The sequence below is a fragment of the Babjeviella inositovora genome, assembly GCF_001661335.1.
Source record: "Babjeviella inositovora NRRL Y-12698 unplaced genomic scaffold BABINscaffold_11, whole genome shotgun sequence".
Taxonomy (NCBI): Eukaryota; Fungi; Ascomycota; class Pichiomycetes; order Serinales; genus Babjeviella; species Babjeviella inositovora.
This window is the reverse complement of record NW_017566848.1, coordinates 6,751-27,223: the sequence shown is the minus strand read 5'-3', so window position 1 is coordinate 27,223 and position 20,473 is coordinate 6,751. Positions and strand designations below refer to the sequence as shown.

The following is a 20,473-nucleotide window of genomic DNA, read 5'->3' as shown; positions in this document are numbered from 1 at the left end:
ACGCTTTCCTGGGTTCCGTATACCGCTCTCGTAACCGCCTCTTAATTTTTCCATATAAGGCACGACCTTACATTCAATACAGCTATTCGAGTTTTATATTGGCTCTTCTTCAAGTTTGTAGTACCTTTACTGTGCTTACTTCAAAGCGTTCACTTACATGTATAATAAATATTGGCTACTTTCTAGCCTCCATTATATTTATTTCACATCAAGTACTCTTCTTTCTCTTCTAGTCCATGCTCTCTCGAATCAGAACAGTCTGCACGACAAAAAAGCGCATTTCCCCCAGTCATACAAGTCAACTCACAAATATTTATCTGTTTACATATCTTTGCCATTACTATAGAAATTTCATTGCCCTAGCTTGGCTACTCATGGTTATATTATTAATGGTAATATTATTTTGCTATCTGATATAAATCTTTTTTTCCCGGGTATCATATTTTTCACATGTTCACCCCCCACCGTGCGGAGGTCGCTTCGCGGTACGCTCCCGGCCCAAGGCTCTTTCCGCCGGACCGTCGTTTCCTGCCCAATTTTTCGACGATCAACCTTTTCGTTCAGAGCTTAGAGCCCCAATTTTCTCTGGGCCTGAAAAATTTTATTGACACGCGGGACATTTTTTTCTACACCTTTTCCGACTTTACTAGAGATTCCATTTCAAACACCATCCACACACTAGTATGTATCCCTCTCTTTAACTCGCAAACTTGTACTAACCCTCCAGTGTCGTCTGTCTCGTATGCCCATGCTGCCGCCGGTTCCACCACCGCTCCAGCAAGCGAAGCCGCTGTTGAAATCGTCTCTGAAGAAGTTATTGCGCCTACTGACGAAGCCGAGGTCGCAGGAATCACCGACGTAGCCACCAATGAGGTTGAGACCGAGGAAGAAAAGGACGTTAACAAGTTGAAGAACTTGTCGCCAGCGCCGTTGCCAGCCAAGTCTGCATGGGCGGTTCCATCCGCGCCAGTCTCGCCAGTGTCATCCTCTGATGCCAAGTGGCCAACTCCTGAGGCGGCCCTCATCGTCGAACAACAGCAAAATGGAGGTATCAAGCCAGCGTCCGGGAAGTGGGTCCCATTGAAAGCCAATTTGGTCATTGCCAGCCCTAAAAACAATGCCAAAACCGCCAATACCCAGCAGAAGAAGACCAAGACCACCAAGACTAAGACCAAGACTGTAGCACCAAAGAAGAAGGCCCAAGACGAGTCTAAAGACGCAGAGGCGGAGATCCCAACCGAGGAAGAGGATAAGTCACGCGCTGCCCAAAAACCGTTTAAGAAATATCCTTTCAACAGCAGACAGCAGAACGGGACGTTTGTGCCGTACGCTAATAGGCAGAGCGGCTTTGCAGGCAATAATCGCAGCTACATCAATGGTTTGAACAGCAACGGATACAAAAGCTTCCCCTTCCAGAACAACTACAACTTTGTGCCGTTCAGCCCACACCAGAATGCCACTTACCACAACAATACCTACTACAGCAACCCGCAGTACCAGAATGCAGTGGGCCAGAGCGGCGATACCGTGGCGTTGTTGACCTACCAGATCGACTACTACTTTTCCGTCAACAACTTGGCGAAGGACATCTTCTTAAGAAAGAACTTTACCCTTGAGAACGAGGGGAAGGTGCCAGTAGGCGTTGTGCTCGCGTTTGCCAGATTGCAGAAGATTTCCCAGGGCGACATCGACCAGGTCAAGAAGTGTTTGCTTGCCAATGCCTTTACGAATGTCGAGGTTTTTGGTTTGCCAGAGGAGGCCGAAGGGACTGAAGGCGGAGTTGAGTTGGACTTGGACGCTGTATACTTGAGAGCCAAAGAGAACTGGGAGCAGTGGATCCTTCCAGTTGAGAACTAGTCTTTCTCACTATCGTCCTCCGATCTCCTGATCTCAAGTCTTTTCCTCCCAAAACCCCAGATCTTTCTAATGAAACCTTTCTCCAATCTCCTCTATCCCACTCTCCACCATCTATCTGTCCCTCCTGTCACTTTGCATGTTCCTTTCTGCTTGAACGGTTCACCCTATAGCGAAAGCTTTACCGGTTCTTGCCGAGATCTCGTCTACCTTAATCTTCCGAGAGTTTTTGCGAGAGCCGGTGAAGCCTCTGTTGATTGCGAAACCGTACCTCCCCAATGCCCTCACAGGCTCATTTCTATCCGAGACTATGTCTTCGAGATACCCATATTGAAAAAATACCCAAGAAATCTAATGTTGCAGAAGGAAGCCGATTCCCCGGTCGCCTTCTCTTATGTGTTTATAGCGTCTTCGGACACCTCTTTTTATATAATTCAGTTTTTTTTTTTTTTTTTTTTTTTCTTACATGTATGTTTCATATACATTACTCAGTGCTCCTTTTTTTTTTGGCGATTATTGTCGTTGAGGTATTTTTTTTATAAACACTGTATGTTACGGAGGTTAGAAAATAGCTCGCTATTTCCTTCACAAAGTATATGGACTGGTATATAATATAAACAAAACTTTAGCATTCTAATTAAAAGCTAAAATGACTTCCATCGAGGCCCTAAACTTTAGCAACTAATATATGTCGAAACATACCCATAATATGGGTACTTCTGCCTTACTGGAAATGCCTGAGTAGGGTCCAGATTAGTATATTTACTCACAGGCTTCGGACAATCATGTGCCTCCAGCCCCATCGCCTGTGCCTGCATGTAGTCACCAAAAGTTATTTCTGCCTCTCGGACACTTCATCTCTTTCGACATCCCAGTTCTTACGCAAGATGTTACGAGGAATTACTAGGAGGTTTCCCAGATACTATGGTCGAATACTTATATGCACCCAGAGTGGTGTTTCCACGCGAGCAGATGTGGCGGAGCGGATCACTCGACGTATCGCAGAGTTCAAGCCCATTCAGGACGGCCTCCAGGCCCCCAGCGCGGTCACCAGCAAGATAGTGATGATGGTCCCACGGATCTTGGTTGACCCGCTCTTCAGCAACCCTCAGATAAACCTCCGTGAAATCGAGGCCTCTACTAAAACCCGCATCGAAATCGGCCAGAACTCGAACCGCGTGTGCCTGGTGACAATCCACGGCACGTCAGAGGCCGTGCGCACGGCCGTGCGCGCGACAGAATCGTTGCTCCGAGTTTTGCGAGAAAATACCACGCGTGTGGTTGTTCCTAAAGGGATGATTGCCCCGTTTCCGGGCTTTCTCGAGGCGTATCTCACGCACATGTTTGGAACTGTCCTCAAGGGCTACCACGGAGCCTTTACCGTTAAAAGATCGGAAAGTGATAGAAATGCGTCCAATGGTCCCGATGAAACATTAAACATCAACGATTCCGACTACGTTGATTTGTACTGTGGCTCGACAGAACCCGAGGCTCTCGTGCGATTAGAAAGCGATGTCGCGGAGTTTCTACATAAATTATCCCGAAATACTGAAACATATACTGTTGATAAAGAGTTTGCACATCCGTTTCTCAGTTATTGCGGTACAAGGGGAAATAAAATCGCTGAAACTACCGACACTGTCATCTTTTGCCGGGAAAATGCCGGGGCTTTGGTGTGCACGGTGTACTCCGAAAACACCGCCAAGGTCACAGAGGCAATAGGGCTTCTCCAAGGAATGTTCCGGATAACCACCGACCAAAGATGTACCGCAGAATACCCGGATTATGCCGTGTCGTACTTTATTTCCCAGAACCGCGACTTCCTCCGACACTTGGTCGTGGAGGAGCTTGCATACCTTTCGTTTGGGGAGCTGGTGGGCGGATTGCGTAGGATGACGCTCATTCACAAGGATCGTACGACATTGGAGCGGATGTATCTGGAGATTGATGGGCGCGTGAGGGGTGTTGAGCGCATGTCGAAGGTGGTGGAGGTTCCAAAACATTTTATCCTGGCAATGTCCGGGAGGGACTCGGCGTGGATGCAAAAATTGCGGGATGAGACAAATACTCTGTTACAGATTGAGCGTAACCACAACGAAGATAATTGCAAAGCGGTGAATGTGATTGATCATGCAAACAACACCGAATCACAGAACTATGAAGCGAACTTGACTGACCACGTGTACGACCGCACAAATGATGCTACCGGATTCTCTCGTATTCGTATAATCGGGAGTAGCGCTGAGGACATTTATACCGCCCAAAATCAACTCACCAACCTTCTCAGCTCCTTCCACCACCAAGTTATCCAAATCCCGTTACCCAACTTGTTCCGCCGCCGTTTATTCCTCGATAAAGCTGCGATGATCAAGGAGCTCCAGGCGACGTTGAATGTGGTCATTTCGGTCGACACGAAGTACACTATGAGCATTTTCAGCGAAGTATCCGAGACTGCGAACAAGGCGCGTGAAACAATAACGCGGCTAATTACCGAGACTGAGCGTAACGTGCAGGTAATTCAGATCCCGAGCGTGTTGGTGCGTGCGTTCGTGGGGTTCAACGGGGCGCGGATCACTACGATCCAAGACCAGACCGGTACCTTGATCTTCGCAGATTATGAGTCAGATGCGTGCGGCATGACGGATATCACAATTTACGGTGTGACGCCGCCGCAAATAGCGCGCGCGCGTGCGTTGGTGGAGTACTTGGTGAACTCCTTTTCGCAAAACATGGTCCAAATCGCGGTGCCACTGCCGTACGTGCGCGCAATGCAGCATCAGATGTACCAGATCCGTGCGCAGTGCCAAAACGAGCTAGTGCTTCAGTTTGTCGCTGACAAAACCACGATTTTGGTCACAGGGGAAGACCCTGCGACCGTCGCGGCCGTACACGCCCAGATCGTACGTGCGTTGAAGCGCGTACAAGAGACTGCGCAACGGATTTCGGTGCCGCGTACGTTCATGCCGCGTATCGTCGGCCCTAAGGGTGCCTTCATCGCCGAAATCGTCGAGAAGACCGGTCTGTGCATCTATATCGAGCCACAGGGTGGGCAGGTACAGGAGATCTATGTTTCGGGTCACTCTGAGGCGACAATTGCGGCAGCGGCAGGGATGCTACGGGCGAGGCTAACGACCGAGACAGAAAATATGCGACTCGTAGCCATCCCCAACACGCTTTTGGGGCCATTCATCGGTGCCGGTGGTTCCCAGATCAAGAAGCTTCAGGAACGGTTGAAGGTGCACATCAAGGTAGGCGAGAAACACCCGGACACCAGTGAGCTTGTGATTACCGGGCAGCCAGGGATAATTGACAATGCGCACCGGGTAGTGAATCGGTGTGTGGAAGAATTGCACAAACGAGTCGCCGCGAGCCTGGAGGCGTATCCCGAGTACTTGTACCCCTACTTTGAAAGGCACCTCGAGCAGGTTATTGCTATTGAACGGGAAGGTAAGGTGTCGATTAACGTGAAATACGGTTTATTTGAGCTCCGGGGTAGTGAACGAAATATTACTAGAGCTCGGCAGCAGCTTACTAAGTTGGTGCATACATTAGTTACCCAAAGTGCGGTGGTGCAAACTTCGCAGGACCCGGCTTTTTTGAAAGGTATATGGCTGAAATTTCCATTCGATCAGATTGAAGCGACCCACAAGTGCCGGATAGTGGTAAGAGATGTGGGAATTATCGATATAATAGGTGGCGTGCTGGCTCAAAGGGAAGTGGTGGCGTTTTTGGACGAAATGGCCAACAATACTATGGCAGTTTCGATTCCGCGAGCAATTTTACAGGTTCCACGGTTTTTCCACAACTGTTTTCTGTCTTACAAGACCGAGACAAGCATTACTATGACTGACAAGATCTTGATCCACTCAATGGATAAGAAAAAGGCCGTAGCTATGGCGGAGAAGATGACTCAATGGTTGGAAGTTTTGGAGAAAAACTTGGCCATGTCAAAGGCTGTAAGTGTTCCGGGAGAGTTGGTGCCATTGCTTACAGACGAGTTCCTCAGAGAAGCAAATAGGGTGAGTGGGAAATTTCCCAATAGTGATTTAAACCATCTTCCAAGCGAAACTGGCTGTGTCTTTGAGCTTGATGGCCGTATGCTCAGGCTTTTTGGACCAACCTCTGAAGCTATTAGTTCGTCAGAAGCTCTTTTTTTGACTAGATTGGAGCAACTTGGTAAGACAGTGAAAATTTTTGAATACCCTGAAGTCTTCCACCGTGTCGTCTTGGGCCTTCTTAGACCCAAGGTGGAAACTCCAGGGTATGTGGTTCTATCTTCTCAGGCTTCTTATGACGAAGTTTCCCAGAAATGGAGTGAATTAGTTCGGACCTCCAGACAAATCCCTGTTTCCTCTGAGATTATCTCTCTTGCCCCTGAAATCGAACTGACCTTTGGTGTGGTGTTGGCTCTTGATGGAAACACGGTCCATGTCTTTGGGAAGGATGAATCGGAGATTTCTGCAGCTTGTGAGGATATTTCACAGAGATCTCCCCACCAGTTTACGGAAACTATTGTGGTCCAAGAGGCTATTCGTTCGTTAGTGTCACAAATGAAATTTAGCTTTGAAGGAGTGAAGGTTGAGTTCGACCATCTGATCCATGTTAGGGGAAATGAATACAGTTTGGTGAAGAAAGCGGCATCAGGAGTGGCTGAAAAGATTGCCAATTGCCTTGAATTGAAGCAAACTGTATGTGTTCCCAAGCTTCTCCGTTTGTTTCTAGAGGCGAACCACGGAGAAAGGCAAACCGAGATTACGTCTATCACTTCAACAGCCATTCATTTCAAACTCATAGAGAATGAGCCTTTGACAGAATTGTCTATTTATGGCCTCTGCCCCGCTGATATAGCTAGGGCCGTGTCGATGATTGAAAGCGACCTAGCTCGTGTTTCGCAGTGTACGCGGACGGTGACAGTCCCGCGCTGGATGGAGGACCGTTTCACGGCGACTCTTGGGGGATACGATAGCGTGGTGGAGTTTTCTGGTACCGACAACCTTCTGTTGACATTCGTAAATACCAATGAGGTGGCCTTGGACGCCCTCATGCAAAAGTTGGAGGCTGCCAAGGTGACGTTGGCAAGAAATATCACTGAGATGGAAATTGCCAGGGAGTTAGTGGGGATGTTCCGCGCTACGATAGAGACAGAGGCGTTTCGGAAACTTGTGTCGGAGCATAAATGTGCAGTCCACGTTGCTGATACAGTCCTTGTTACAGGTTTCTCGAAGTCCGACGTGGATGTGGTTGTGTTGGAGGTTTTAATCCAAATCGAAAACCTCAATTCCTCCCATGCTGTGATCGACCTTCCCGAAGCTTTGGCCGAGGCGGTAGTTGGTCGAGGCGGTTCGGCCATTAATAAGATCAGAAAATTCACCAACACCCGTGTGCTCTTGGAGAATGGCAACAGCCTCGTTTTGTACAACCGCAATGCTCAGAAGCTTAAACAGGCCTGTTGGTTGATCAAGGAGCGAGCAAAGCACATCCAGAGCCATGCCGTGCTGGTGGAAGTTGCGGGTGATGTTGTCCCGTATCTAGAGAAAATTGGGAGATTGACCGGTGTAAGCTTTCGGAGAGATGGCAAAGTAGTTCAGGTCTTGCATCCATCCGGCCCTGTGGTGCAAGAAGCCGTAGCGATGATTAATGCCAGAAAATAGGTGTATATAAGTTAATGCGTGTAAATAGAATGGATTTTGCTAGTCGGGTCTGAGACCGTGACGTATGGGTATTAAAGCATGAGAAGCGTTTGAGCAGTGAACCCCAGATTTTTGACCAATAAAAGGATATACGTTTATATTTTAAATAAAGAAACATTTAAATCTAGTTCAAATATTCAAACTACGCTACAGATTATATACGTATGGCCCAGGGGTTACTATACATCTTGCATTTCCAGTCACGTGAGCAACAGGGCTGCTAGTATCATTGATAAGAATCGAGCCGCATCTCACTTCTTGACTTGCTCCGCTCGTCACTCCGATTTTATCGCCACCATTCCCATGCTTAAGCGCTATCTTCTCCGTACCAGCCGTTTACGCCCATTTTCCAGCACTATCATGTCATCCCAGTTTCCGGTTAAGTATTCCGACAGCGAATGGGCCGCAAAGTTGACCGCAGCGCAGTTCGAGGTCTTGCGTTTGAAGGGCACTGAGCGCCCCCACACCGGGAAGTATAACAAAACGACCGATGCAGGTGTGTACAATTGTGCCGGCTGTGAACAGCCGTTGTACAAGTCTTCCACCAAGTTTGATGCCCATTGCGGCTGGCCAGCCTTCTACGAGGCCTTACCTGGCTCCATTGTGACTATTGAAGACAGGTCTGGCGGCATGTTGCGCACCGAGATGGTTTGTTCCAACTGCGGCGGCCATTTAGGGCATATTTTCAAGGGTGAAGGCTTCAAGACCCCTACCGATGAGAGACACTGTGTTAACAGTGTGTCGCTAAAGTTTATTGACGCCAAAGATGCCCCGTCATTGTAGAGAGACAAGAGATGAATGAACGAATTATATGACTGGAAGAATGTAGGGGTGAGAGAATCGTAAGAATTTCTAATACTCGGAATATCAGAATCTGAACTTGTGACGGCATCCACCATTATCGGATTTTCAAGATTCTAAAAAGGCCGAATAAGTAAAATAGTCTAAGGGTATTAATTCGTGGTTACAGACGGGGTATACGGCGGGAGAATTGCTTGTGAAAAGCAGTCATATATTTTGTATTCAGACTACGAAAAGCGGGGAGGAGGGTGAAATCTAACGAATTTAAACTTAAACAGGTTTAACCCAGCTTGCATGACTTTGGAAGCACTCTACGATGAGGTAGTTTGTTGAATTATAGAGGCTCACACTGTTAGTTTACCAGTGATGAATAATTCAAGCAATATTCCCTATTTTACAATAGACTATATCTAGTGAGCTTTACCCTTCAAGAAATATTTATAAACTTATGCTACTATAGGGAAGCACTATACGAGTGTATGATTTTCGAAACCGGGGACATATGTACAGAGCGAGTCGCCTGCATCGAACGAGACGGCGTTATTCACAAATCTACGAAAGCCAATGAGTGCCACAGACGATTAGCAGTGGAAAGATGCCACAAGTATCCTTATTCCAATGAAAAAAAAAAAAACTAGACTGGATAGCAAAGCTACAGCAGTAAAAATTTCCGAGAACTATCGATATCAAGTGATGTATCAGACTACCAGAATCACCGATCTGGCTAGCCCGGTGCAGCATCCTTGGTACGGCAGCAGTATACCCATTAGCAACACCCACGATTAAAGAATTGATATGATCTAATGTGCTGATTACTTTATCGTCTAAAATAAAGTTAGAAACACCACGTTTTAGACCGCAAACAAGGCAACAAACATGTATCACAATTGGTGCTAGTGCTAATCTTTACGTTTGGCAAAAAGGTCGTGCGGGACGCGTACCTACGCGTTTATTTTCGTTCCGTTTCCTACTGCTTTTCTAGAAGTAAACAAGCGCCAAACGTGTTTGCTCCACCCCACACAACTATCTCCCATAAGCTCGATTCCAGGCATTTAACCATCCATGTCCGAACTATTAAATATCGGTTCGCAGTCGAGAAAGACTGGTCTCAGGGCCAAGCCCAACACTCGGCGCGACGAGCACGACATGGAGGACTTGGATGACTTTTTTGCAGACGAGCCATCGGGAAAACCACACCCAAAACAGCTGCAAAACAGATTCCGTCAGCCACCTAAACAAACAAGCATTACCAGCGTCGCGAGAACGCTTGACTTCTCCAAATCTAACCATCTTCTCCCCGTGTCGCAGTCAAGCTCCCACACTGATTTGGCGCTAGTGAGCAAAACCTCTCCACTTCTTTCCCCACTCCCCTCGCGGCGGCAGCTGACACGCGATCCTTCTTCAGATGACAACTACCAAGATTTTGACATGGGCGCTGATAACGAGAGCCAGCCGATGGAAATCGACTCTCCAGAGCCCAGGGCTTCTACGCAACAGGAACGGTCACACAAGCGGCTTTTACAGGACTTGGAGACACTTGGCGACGATTCATCGGAGGATTCGTTGTTTGACGACGAGCGGCTGAGATCTGGTTCGCCGCGGAATCGGCAATCCACATCGCCAGAAGAAGTGTCACAGCCCGTTCGCGGAAGAAATGGGCGGAATCAGCGTTCAGTGGAGCCTTCGCAACCCGTCCGTGGTGGAAGAAGGGCCAAGAGGCCCACCATTGTTGAAAGTGGTGATGAACTTGAGAATGTCGCTGAAACTGAGCAGGAGGAAAGCGATTTGGTCGAGGTGGCCTCAAAAGCAAAGCCGTGGACCCGAAATAACTACACAGGCCATGTTAGACGATCGACACGACGCCGTGTGGAGCCGCTAGCATACTGGCGCAACGAGAAGATTATCTACACCGCAAACCTGAAGAACGGGATCCACGTACAAGAGATCCAGGACGTGATCCACATGCCCAGTAACCTGCAAAAACCGCGTGCAAAGCCAGGGCCGAAAAAGCGCAAGACACCCGTATCTGTGCCCAGGGTGCGTGGCGTACCCGCGATGGAAGGTGCCAGGTGGTACAAGGCGGGTCAATTGGCGGCGGAGGTGTTTGAGGGTTATGGCAGCGACAAAAAGGTCCAGCGGACAATTGCCTGGGCTCCTAATAAGGAACAGTATGTGTCGTCAGTGGGGGACGATAACGATACCAGCGCGGAACGGTTCAAGTTGGCGATTTTGTTTGACGAAAACCGTGACTTTGCGGCGTCCGGTATTCTTACCATCGCCGCGGGCTCATTTAAAGGGCTTAAATGCACGGATGACACGTACATGATCTTCCACGTGGTCCAGGGCGTGGTGGAGGTGGAGATCAGTCAGCAGACGTTTGTGGCTGGTGAGCGGTGTCTGTTCGAGGTGCCCATGGGTAACTTTTACGCCTTGCGAAATGTTGGCTCGGTAGACTTGAAGTTGTTTTTTGTACAGACCAAGTATGTTGTGGCGGAGCCGGCAGATGAGTGGTCTTGATTGAGATAATGATAGCACGAGAAGTTAGGCTCGGCCAAAAGGAACTAGAATGGCGTAATAATTCAATATTAATGAAGGATTTTGTAGATAATTTGAGCACGCTGTGACAGAGCTTTGGCGTTCGGGACCAGGAGACGAAGCGAGCATGATCTGGGTATATCGAGCTTTATTGCTTTTGCGCAATAAAGCGCATCGTTTATCATGGATTCAAGAGACCTGAGGAGCCTTCCTGGAGGAAGACTGCTAGAGAATATTTTAGCAATCAAATTGTATTGACACAGGATGCGCTATGCGGAAAAGAAGTATATAATGTACAGAGAGCTATAGATATGACAAAAGAAGAAAGGCGCAGACAAATGGTACCTGGGCTTCTAGGGGGTGTGGGTGTTTAGAACTTGGTGACCTCAGTGGATTCACAAGAGTAGTAGGCAATCATCTTGACCTTGAACTCAGAGGCGGCGACACCAAAGGTCTTTAACAACAAGGCCTGTCTGACGTCCAAGACCTCACCCTTAGTGCAGACGTGATACTCTTCAGCCAAGGTAACCTTACCGGACTTGATCTTGGTTGGCATCTTCAATTTGTTTCTCAAGGTTTCCTCCATGGAGTGGGACATTGGGACGTCTTCCTCGGTAGGGATCTGGCCACCGCGGGAGTAGACAATACCTTCTGGCACGTTGAAGTCAAGAGGAGCTCTAGACTTGGCTCTGGAGTAATCGGCCTTGACGTAGGCGTGGAAATATTCCTGGACAGTTTCCGGCTTCTCGTCCGTGAACAACAAGCCACAGACACCGGTAGCCAACTTGGAGAACTTGTGCAAGTTATCCTTGTACTCTTCCTGGACAGTATCACCCATGGCCTTTTGAAGAACTCTTCTCTTCCCCAAGATTAACTTGGACCCGACCCAGTCGGATCTAATGTCCTGCAAGACTGGGGTTCTAACGTCGTCCAAGACGAGGATCCACACGTACTTGTGGGAATCCAAGGCGGATCTGATTTCATCAAAGATTCTGGTCTTGTTCTCCTTACCCTTCTTATCGGTCTGGGCTAAGGTCACGAGCTTGGTACGTTTGGAGACAGGCATTATGTATAGTGTGGTTGGGAGCAGATAAGAGAATGAGAAATGAAATTTGTCTTTTGTATGAAAAGCTAGCCTGCAGCGTGAAAAAAAAAAAAATTAGAAAAACTCAGAGGGTGACCCGGCTTGTAGAGTCACGTGCGCGATGAGCTCGACTGCCGCATTTGGCAGCTGGGGGTCGACTTCCGTATTCGGCATCAACCCGCACGCCATCAAAACGGGCCGAGCGCCATCGTAGAGCCACAGATCAGGATGAGTTACTCCCACAGCTTTCTTTTTGTTCTCTCCCTTGGTGAATTTTTGATTCGCAACTAGCATAAAGTGAGTCCCTCACGGAAAAAGAGAAAGATATCCACAATGTCTTCTGGTAAGCCCGATGAGCCACACGAGCTGGCAAATGAGTCCGAGGACGACGGTCTTGCCAGATTGTCGCAGCAGTACCAGCGCAGTCGCTCCGTCAGTGCGTACGATGTTCTTGACACAGAAGTACAACAGGAGGAATCTGATAGCGACGATCCAATGAACGAGCGACTTGAGGGGGGCGAGGAAGGAGATAGCGAGATTTTACAGAGATTGGCCGGGTTTCTCGGCCGTGGCCCGAACGGACCCAGCGGCGAGGGTCTTGCGGCGCTCCTTGGGGCCAACGGCGAGGGTCTTGCAGGGTTCTTTGGTTTCGAGGCACGCGGCGAAGTGCGCGGCAGTGCACTCAACCTGTTGATTGACGGCATTGCGCGCCGCGACGACTCCTATCTCATCCTTGAAACGCTCAACGAGTTGAGCGAGAAGTTGCTCATGATGAACAACTTGGTGGCCGAGCGCACCATCCCCGCGAACCGTTTAACTAAGAATATTGTCGACGTGTTGACCGACCCGCTCCTCATGGAGGAGCTTGAGCTCCAGTTGGTTGCGTGTCGTTGTCTCCAAAACTTGCTTGACTTGAGCACTGACTATGTCCCCGCGGTCGTGGCTAACAGCGGCATTGAAGCGCTCCAGGCGAAGCTCTTGGAGATCAGCTACATCGACCTTGCGGAGCAGGCGTTGCAGACGCTTGAGGTCATCAGCCGTGTCGACGGGCGTGCGGTGATGCGGCGCACCGGCTTGGGCGCATGCTTCCAATACTTGGACTTTTTCACGATCCATGCGCAGCGCCGTGTGTTGACGTTGGCCGCCAACGCAACTGTGCGGGTGGGCGTGCGCGACTACTCCAAGGTACAAGAGGTATTTCCCGCGATCGCGCGCGTCGCCGCAGAATACGAAGATGTTCCCGCGGCTGAGAAGGCCTGGCTCGCGATTTCCAACATTGTGCACGCATACCAAGGCCACCCCGATCACTTAGAGCTGCTCTTTGCCGACCCGCGGTTGTTGGCCAAAATGTGCTCCGTGGTTGCGGCCATGTCACCGAAGAAGAGGAGCGCGCAGATCAGCTACACGGTTTCACTCAAACTTTTGCAGTCGTTGTCACTGTTGGTAGCGTCATCCCCACAGATTGCGTGTCTTGTTTTGCAGCATGGTGACACCGGTAGCATGATCTTCAGTGCCTTGAACGGGTACTCGGAAAACACCCAAGCGGAGAAGATGTTTTCGCTTGACACACTCATGTCTACGCCGAAAGAGCTTGTTCTCGGCTTTCTTAATTTCATCTGTCTTGTGATTCCGTTCAATCAAACGGCACAGGAGCTGAGTCCACTTGTGGGGACGTTTCTTCATAAGCAGTCTGCGGCGTACCTTGAACGCAACGCTGCGCGCCGCGAGTTGTACACGCGCACAGATACCTGGCCGTGCTTCCGAGCGTTTGTAGACGATATCTACGCGCTCTTGATTGACATCTACCCGGCGACCGTGGATTTTAGTACGCGGCGACGTGTTTTGGTGGCATTCATCCGCATCTTTGAGGTGCTCAGTCCTTCAGAGATCACCACCATCTCATCTGATGCCACAATCGTGTCACTTTTGGCGTCCGTGATCATCAAGTCTAAGAGCAGTGTTGTGGAAGAAATTGCGCGGCGCGGCGCGCGCACCGTGAATGACACTTTGTTGTTAACCGGCGCGTTGTACATTACGGAAATTTTGATTGACAAGGTCCCGTCGGTGGTGGAAGTGTTTGAGCGAGATGGGTTGCTCCAGGATGCCGAGGGGTTGCTTTCCTGCTTGGACGCTTTCTCCGAAGACGACGATCCAGATCAAAGTCATTCTGCGGGTGAATATGACGATGAAGATGAAGACATTGAAGATGAAGACATTGAAGATGAAGAACATGAACATGAAGGTGAACATAGTGAGAACCTAGGTGAAGACTCTGAATCTGACTCCTCCCACTCCTCTGAAAGCAACTTCATATACACCCCACCGACGCTGGACGCGGATGTTGCACCCCAGTTCGCCCCCTCGAATGCAAAACAAGCGCTCGGAGTGTTGCATCTGGTGTGTACGGCGTTGGGAAAGACCTACCGTGCGGTCCAACCATCTGCTAGTACGACCAAGCTCGAACATATGCGGTTGCTCCAGGATGTTGTTCGGACGCTTAGCAGCCCAGAACTCGCGCGGATCGGTTGGACCAAGGTCTGGGTTGACCTACGCCAGGCACTTCAAGGCTCCAATAATGTGGGTGTCTCGTCGTATGAGCTCATTTCATCGGGGGTTATTGATGCCATGGCGCGCGCGCTTGGGCCGTCGGGTTCCCGCAACTGTGCGGAATGCTTTAGTGAGGTCTTTGACAGTGAGGCGGGGCCGCTTCTAGTGGGGAAATTGCAGGATGCATTAACCCGCTCGGAGTCATTTGAGGTCATCTCCTCGGATTCTAAGGAGGGTAGTATTGCTTCGTGCTCTATCGCAATGACTAAACAGGTGGCTCTAGAGTTGGCATTTGAGGGCGACGGCGAGGAGATTCCGTCGGTGTTGCGAAATCTTTCGTTGCAGGTCCAGGCGATTGCAACGTTCCAATCCATTGAGCAGTTTCTTCGCGGTAAGATCGACTTCCTCGATAGGTTACAGGATGTGATGGGAGAGATGTCCTCGGATCAGTGGCATCTCCAGTTTGAAATCAACGGGGAGGTTATTCCGGTAGAAACGGCCATCTACGGCGCAATCTATAAGTCGTTGCAAAATGACGGGGAAGCCGTGGATCCGCACCAGATCTGGTCCAAAATGCATCTGGTGACGTTTCGGAAGGTTCTGGGGGTCGCAACCCCGGCCCCTATGGACCGCTCGCTTCTCAACGACGAGGGAGAGTTGGAAGATTCTACCCCTGTGAGCATTCTCCGTCTCCTTGGCTCCATCCGCACGCATTTGCGCGCTCCCGCGGCTCTTTTTGTCAACTGGAAGTTAAGTGCGAAGCTCAAACGCCAATTGGATGAGCCGTTGGTTGTGGCCAGCGGTCTCTTGCCCCATTGGTGCATCCAGATTGCACGTCAGTTCCCGTTCCTCTTTCCGCTCGAGACCCGGCTCTACTTCCTCAAGTCAACTTCGTTCGGTTACTCGCGCATGCTCCAGCTCTGGCAGAGCCGTGCCAGTGAGGACACCGACCCTGCATCCGCAACTAGCCAATTGGGAGCCCAGCATAAGCAAAAGGTGCGCATTAAGCGCGAGCAGATGTTCCCCAGCGCATTGAAGGTTCTCGCTCTCTACGGTGCGCATCCCAGCGTACTCGAGATTGAGTTTTCCGACGAGGTCGGTACCGGTTTGGGGCCTACCTTGGAATTCTACGCAGAGGTATCCAAGGAATTTACCCGGCGCGAGTTGAAGTTGTGGAGATGCGAAGATTTCGATGTCTCAGAGGGATACGTTGGTCCCGGTTTGTTCCCCGCTCCGTTGACAGGCCTGGAGGCCGAGATAAGCGTGAAATTAAAGCAATTTGCGATGTTGGGGAAGTTTATAGCCAAGAGCTTACTTGACGGGCGCATCGTTGATTTCCGTTTCAACCCAGCGTTCTTCAGACTTACACGTACCACTGATCTTGACGCGGTCAAGGAGGTGGACCCTCAGTTGTGGAGATCTCTCCTGCAGTTGAGTGGTGCGAACCTCGAGGACTTGTCGTTGAGCTTTACATTGCCCGGGTATTTTGACTATCCCTTGAGAGAGAATGGCTCGGCGATAGATGTAGGCCCAGCGAACATTGACTGCTACATTGCTGCGGTGGTAGATGCCACTGTGGGTGTGGGGGTGGAGAAACAACTCCGGGCGTTTGTCAAGGGCTTCTCAGAAGTGATTCCGTACGAGTCAATGCACATGTTCACGCCTGAAGAGAAGGTCAATTTGTTCGGAGGCAGTGGCGAGCTCGAAGACTGGTCTTTTGAAGCTATCAGGTCTGCGGTCAAAGCCGCTCACGGCTACACCAGCGACCATCCAACAGTTATTAACTTTGTACTTGTGCTCAGCGAGTTGGATCCTGCGCTGAGACGTAACTTTGTGCAGTTCTTGACAGGGTCACCGATGCTTCCGCTTGGCGGTTTTAAGGCGTTGAAGCCCGAGTTCACCATCGTGCTCAAGCACAACGAGGACGGTCTCGGGCCAGACGATTACTTGCCCAGCGTTATGACCTGTGCCAATTATCTCAAACTCCCCAATTACTCGTCGGTAGGGGTGATGCGTGAGCGCATGTTGGTTGCTATCAATGAGGGCTTGGGCGCTTTCTTGTTGTCGTAACGGGGCTAACGCCAAAGGATAAATGACTGTTAAGACATGAGAGAGACTGGGATATGTTATTAAATTGGTTTAGATATGTTTGAAGAAAAGGCTAGGCCTTTTATTTAGAAACCGGGTTTAGTAAGAATATTTCTCGAGAAATTGCCATAGGAGCTCTGTATGTAAAGCCCAGATTTTTAGATTTTTAGGTTCTAAACCTTGACAGTACTCTAATGTCTCTGGTGTATATACTAGCGAAAATCTTCTCTACATGAAATGCCTGCGTAGCGTAATGGTTAACGCGTTTGACTTCTAATCAAAAGATTGCGAGTTCGACTCTCGCCGTGGGTTCTTTTTTTTCTGAGTTGGCTGCAAACAGTTCCACGGAGCTTTGGCTGTAATTCAGACATATCTCTTGTAATCTTCTTATTCTACCTTTATCGGCCTACACACGGAAAGCATGCTATATACATCTTGATACTCTTCTTATGGCGTTGAACATATCCTTTTTCGTTATCCGATAGAAAAACAAGTTATGATACTACGCAATTGGATTTAAAATTTGATAAATACCACTAATGACCACAGTGAGTAATAGACATAATACTTACATGACCAATATGGCTTTTCCATCCGTACTACCTCATAAAGATTGACAGCCTCAAAAAGGGTAATCTTACAAGAACTATTTTGTTGGGTCATTTCTTTATTCCATTCGAAGTGAGGACAATACCTTTGGGGTTTATAAAGCTTGGGCAAGAAAGTCCGATCAACGGTTGACCAAAACATTGAGATTATATTTATGTCCAAAGTGGAAAGCTGCGTGCTAAAACCATAAAGCTCTGCGTTCTCTCACTCCAAGCACTGCTATAAAAGTCGAAGGAGTTAGGGCAAAAAAAACCAATCACTGAGTATTGGGAATGCTTCCGCTGAAACCCCAAGAGCCTATTTAAGTAGCTGTGTTTCTCATATTGAGTTTATCAGCTTCAAACCTTCCATTATGTGATAGATCCAGTGGGTAGCAGTGTATACCATAAGCTAACTAAGAGAGTGCATTTTATGTAAGATATTTACAATCAGAGGAGTCGAGATCTTACTGAGAACAAGGAACGGCACTTTTAAGCCTCGATGATGATATGTCGTGGAATCGGCTTGAGGAAGATAGGATACCGAAATGTTGTACGACTGATGGTATATAATATCAACTGGCCGGAGGTGAGGAGAAGTCCGCCGACAATAGCTGCGGGACAAGATGGCACCTTTAGTATACATCGCTCCCGAAAAACGGCGCGTGCAAAGTCATTTTTGCACACCACAATTACTATTGCAAAGCGTCGCAAACTACAACTTCATATCCATATTGGCAAAAGACTTTGAAAAACGTGACAATTTAAAGCTTGAAGGTCTCGCCGAAGGCATACCCGACAAGTCAGAGTCTCTTTTAGTGTTTAACACAACACATGATTTTTTCTTTGCCTCAGCTGACAAAGAATCTCCTTTGGAGAAATAGGCGTTTCTTCTCCATTGCTGGCCGTTATTTCAGTCTCTAAATTTGTCTCAGGGTGAGAACCCAAAGATATATATAGTGTGAGAGCTTTATTTACATATGAAACTAAGTTTCCACTTCCAGCTTTATCCCAGTAAGGGCTAGCCAGTGCGCCATAAAGACACACCATGATCATACATTCTCACCCTGGTATATTGCTTCAAAAGCGTAGCGGAAGACCGTCAAGACCGTGGCGTGAGACTGGATTAAGAACTCAGACATCCACGTATATTTCTATGTTCTATTAGCAAGCAAAACCAAGCCGCCAGCTATCCTAGTCTAACTTGTTGTATGGGCGAATATGAATATGGTGAGCGAACTCAAGCAACTTTTGCAATGGTGATGCAAGAATCATAAAAGTACCGAAAAACATTAACGGTATCACCTAGATTCGGACTTCATACAAACGCCGTCATGGAACGAAATTCCAGCCAACCCTGGGAGAAAATCTAAACTATGCATGCAAACATCTAGCGCAGGGATTAACCTGTAGACCAGGGTTTAGGAACGCGGCCCATTGGGGTCTACATGGTAGAGACGTGTACGCCTCGTACAACCGAAATTACCTGACTTTGAAAACGACTCAAAGAGCTCACAGGAATAGCTGTATACACCTCAAGAGGTACAGCCGATCATTTGAGACGCGAATACACGGTGTATCTCGATGGCTAAGGCAGACTCGCATACCTTTTCAACAAAGAGTTAGCTATTGATCTACAAGAGGCCGAAAATGAGAGAGACTGGATTATTCACCCTTACCGCGCCTATACCTGGTGCAGGTATTGACGCTGGAGACATAACATTGCTAGCATTGTTAATACAGGCGCTGCAGTAGATGTGCATAATGCTTCTTTTCATTGCCACACCGGATCCTGGGTGTTGAGAGGGAGCATCCAGCTTTATAGAACGAGGCTGTACTGTTGTTTAATAGGTGCACGTGTGAAAAGGATGCTTGTATTTTCTCAGTCCGGTTCTCGTGTATCTGCTTGCTCTTTGTATTCCCGGGGGGTCGAGACGTTGGGCTAACAGTTCAATCTATCCGGTGGAAGACGCATATCGCCGATCCGTTGGCTCACAACATTGCTGTATCCCTTGCACTAAATAGCCTTATTATTTTCATAAGCCAATAGTTACCATTTGTCAGTTTCACTCCAACCTCCTAGAATTTGAAGACAGATTAACAAGGTAGCCGTCTATTTAGCACTTTCAAGCCGCCAAATCACGTGTCTCGAAGTGTTTTTCTGCAGAAGGACTGCTTATTTATCTCGCTTAGAACTGGCTCTCACTAGACGATCATGCACCTCTACATCTGCACATAAGATCCCATGACGATGCATTACCTGCATAGTTCTACTAGGCCCGTTATCCCTGTATAGCCTATAGTTTAACAGGCATTACAGACCTTGAAAAAATGTATCATATAAAATATGAAGAATCATAAAATCCTTTTAGATTCCTCTAGGCTTTGTGAAAACCGGCACTGTTGATACCTAAATCGGAGATGCATTCTATGAAATCAAAGACCTAGGATCTAACTGCTTGTTTGTAGATCTTACGCGTGAGACATTCAGCCTAACAGGGATTAGTCGATTTCCTGGCTCATAACTAGTCTCCCAATGAACCCTGTTGCTTCATACCCCTACTTACTTTGTGATATTTTGATAGCCGTCTGACGTTAGGCTGCATTTCCACTGGTTCAATCTGGAATTAGAAGAAATGGTAACTTTAAAATCGCTCCCCAAGGTTTTTATCAGGCGCTATATAAGACAAACGATGACCCCAGCCAGTTTTGGCGCTTGTTTCAAATAGCATCAATACCATCATGAGACTCTCTCCGTTGCTTTTGGTCCCCTTCTTGTTCCAGGTGGCCACGGCCGTCATCAACATCACCACTGTTGTCACCAGTATCACCAACACAGTCCCAACTAACCTCTGTAATTCTTATGTTACCTCCGGCGGTCTGGGTCTGCTTGCTTGGCTGGCTACCGCCGATTTCTATGCCCAATCGACTACTGATATCGCCGTCTTAGGAACTGGGGTGAGAACGTACACGTACATTGTGCAATGGTTCTTTTCCTTCGACGATCCATTGGAGGCCACTGGCTTTGACGTCAGTTCATTGACTGCCGCTGTTTCTGCGCTTACCACCGTTAATGTGGTTGTTAACCCTACCCAGGGTGGTTTCATTCTTTCTTACAATGACTCTGTCACCGATCCAATTGTGGCCGGCGTGGATCTTCTTGATGGGCTTAACTGTTTCGATTCCATTATTGGTTACTCCACGGACTTCACGGGTGGTCCAAATCCTACCACCGTTATTTTGGGTTCCTCCGATTTCTGGCTCAACCCGGCTAACGACTTGACTTG

The 20,473-nt window shown here is 48.4% G+C and overlaps 8 protein-coding genes and 1 non-coding gene across 9 annotated transcripts; 8 read left to right on the top strand and 1 right to left on the bottom strand.

Annotated features, from left to right (window-relative positions):
* Positions 1-641: 641 nt before the first annotated feature.
* BABINDRAFT_162819 (uncharacterized protein) lies at positions 642-2,333 on the top strand. The gene is made up of 2 exons (XM_019129558.1): positions 642-681; positions 728-2,333. Coding segments are annotated over exons 1-2 (1,131 nt in total). The 5' UTR covers positions 642-680; the 3' UTR covers positions 1,858-2,333.
* Positions 2,334-2,725: 392 nt separating this feature from the next.
* BABINDRAFT_162818 (uncharacterized protein) lies at positions 2,726-7,629 on the top strand. Its single transcript, XM_019129557.1, has one exon. It carries the CDS (start codon positions 2,742-2,744, stop codon positions 7,503-7,505), a length of 4,764 nt encoding a protein of 1,587 aa, XP_018983474.1. The 5' UTR covers positions 2,726-2,741; the 3' UTR covers positions 7,506-7,629.
* Positions 7,630-7,826: 197 nt separating this feature from the next.
* BABINDRAFT_162817 (peptide-methionine (R)-S-oxide reductase) lies at positions 7,827-8,512 on the top strand. Its single transcript, XM_019129556.1, has one exon. It carries the CDS (start codon positions 7,905-7,907, stop codon positions 8,325-8,327), a length of 423 nt encoding a protein of 140 aa, XP_018983473.1. The 5' UTR covers positions 7,827-7,904; the 3' UTR covers positions 8,328-8,512.
* Positions 8,513-9,359: 847 nt separating this feature from the next.
* Positions 9,360-10,939, top strand: MIF2 (Mif2p). The gene has a single exon (XM_019129555.1). It carries the CDS (start codon positions 9,408-9,410, stop codon positions 10,860-10,862), a length of 1,455 nt encoding a protein of 484 aa, XP_018983472.1. The 5' UTR covers positions 9,360-9,407; the 3' UTR covers positions 10,863-10,939.
* Positions 10,940-11,114: 175 nt separating this feature from the next.
* Positions 11,115-11,946, bottom strand: MRT4 (Mrt4p; the record flags this gene model as incomplete). Its single annotated transcript, XM_019132181.1, has 1 exon — positions 11,115-11,946. One exon carries the CDS (start codon positions 11,944-11,946, stop codon positions 11,251-11,253), a length of 696 nt encoding a protein of 231 aa, XP_018983471.1. The 3' UTR covers positions 11,115-11,250.
* A 254-nt stretch (positions 11,947-12,200) lies between these two features.
* BABINDRAFT_162815 (putative ubiquitin-protein ligase) lies at positions 12,201-16,616 on the top strand. The gene has a single exon (XM_019129554.1). It carries the CDS (start codon positions 12,298-12,300, stop codon positions 16,579-16,581), a length of 4,284 nt encoding a protein of 1,427 aa, XP_018983470.1. The 5' UTR covers positions 12,201-12,297; the 3' UTR covers positions 16,582-16,616.
* Positions 16,617-16,838: 222 nt separating this feature from the next.
* Positions 16,839-16,911, top strand: BABINDRAFT_t294. The gene has a single exon. It is a non-coding gene; the product is annotated as a tRNA-Arg (tRNA).
* A 404-nt stretch (positions 16,912-17,315) lies between these two features.
* On the top strand, positions 17,316-18,089 carry BABINDRAFT_162814 (uncharacterized protein). Its single transcript, XM_019129553.1, has one exon. The coding sequence runs from the start codon at positions 17,813-17,815 to the stop codon at positions 18,068-18,070; it is 258 nt and encodes an 85-aa protein (XP_018983469.1). The 5' UTR covers positions 17,316-17,812; the 3' UTR covers positions 18,071-18,089.
* A 1,839-nt stretch (positions 18,090-19,928) lies between these two features.
* BABINDRAFT_9381 (uncharacterized protein) lies at positions 19,929-20,430 on the top strand (the record flags this gene model as incomplete). Its single annotated transcript, XM_019132954.1, has 1 exon — positions 19,929-20,430. A coding segment is annotated over one exon (502 nt), but the record flags the coding sequence as incomplete, so codon positions are not given.
* Between the last annotated feature and the right edge of the window lie 43 nt (positions 20,431-20,473).

Excerpts from the sequence above, each read along its gene's own strand:
- BABINDRAFT_162818 (XM_019129557.1), top strand. The coding sequence starts at position 2,742 with ATGTTACGAGGAATTACTAGGAGGTTTCCCAGATACTATGGTCGAATA.
- BABINDRAFT_162817 (XM_019129556.1), top strand. The coding sequence starts at position 7,905 with ATGTCATCCCAGTTTCCGGTTAAGTATTCCGACAGCGAATGGGCCGCA.
- MIF2 (XM_019129555.1), top strand. The coding sequence starts at position 9,408 with ATGTCCGAACTATTAAATATCGGTTCGCAGTCGAGAAAGACTGGTCTC.
- BABINDRAFT_162815 (XM_019129554.1), top strand. The coding sequence starts at position 12,298 with ATGTCTTCTGGTAAGCCCGATGAGCCACACGAGCTGGCAAATGAGTCC.
- BABINDRAFT_162814 (XM_019129553.1), top strand. The coding sequence starts at position 17,813 with ATGGCACCTTTAGTATACATCGCTCCCGAAAAACGGCGCGTGCAAAGT.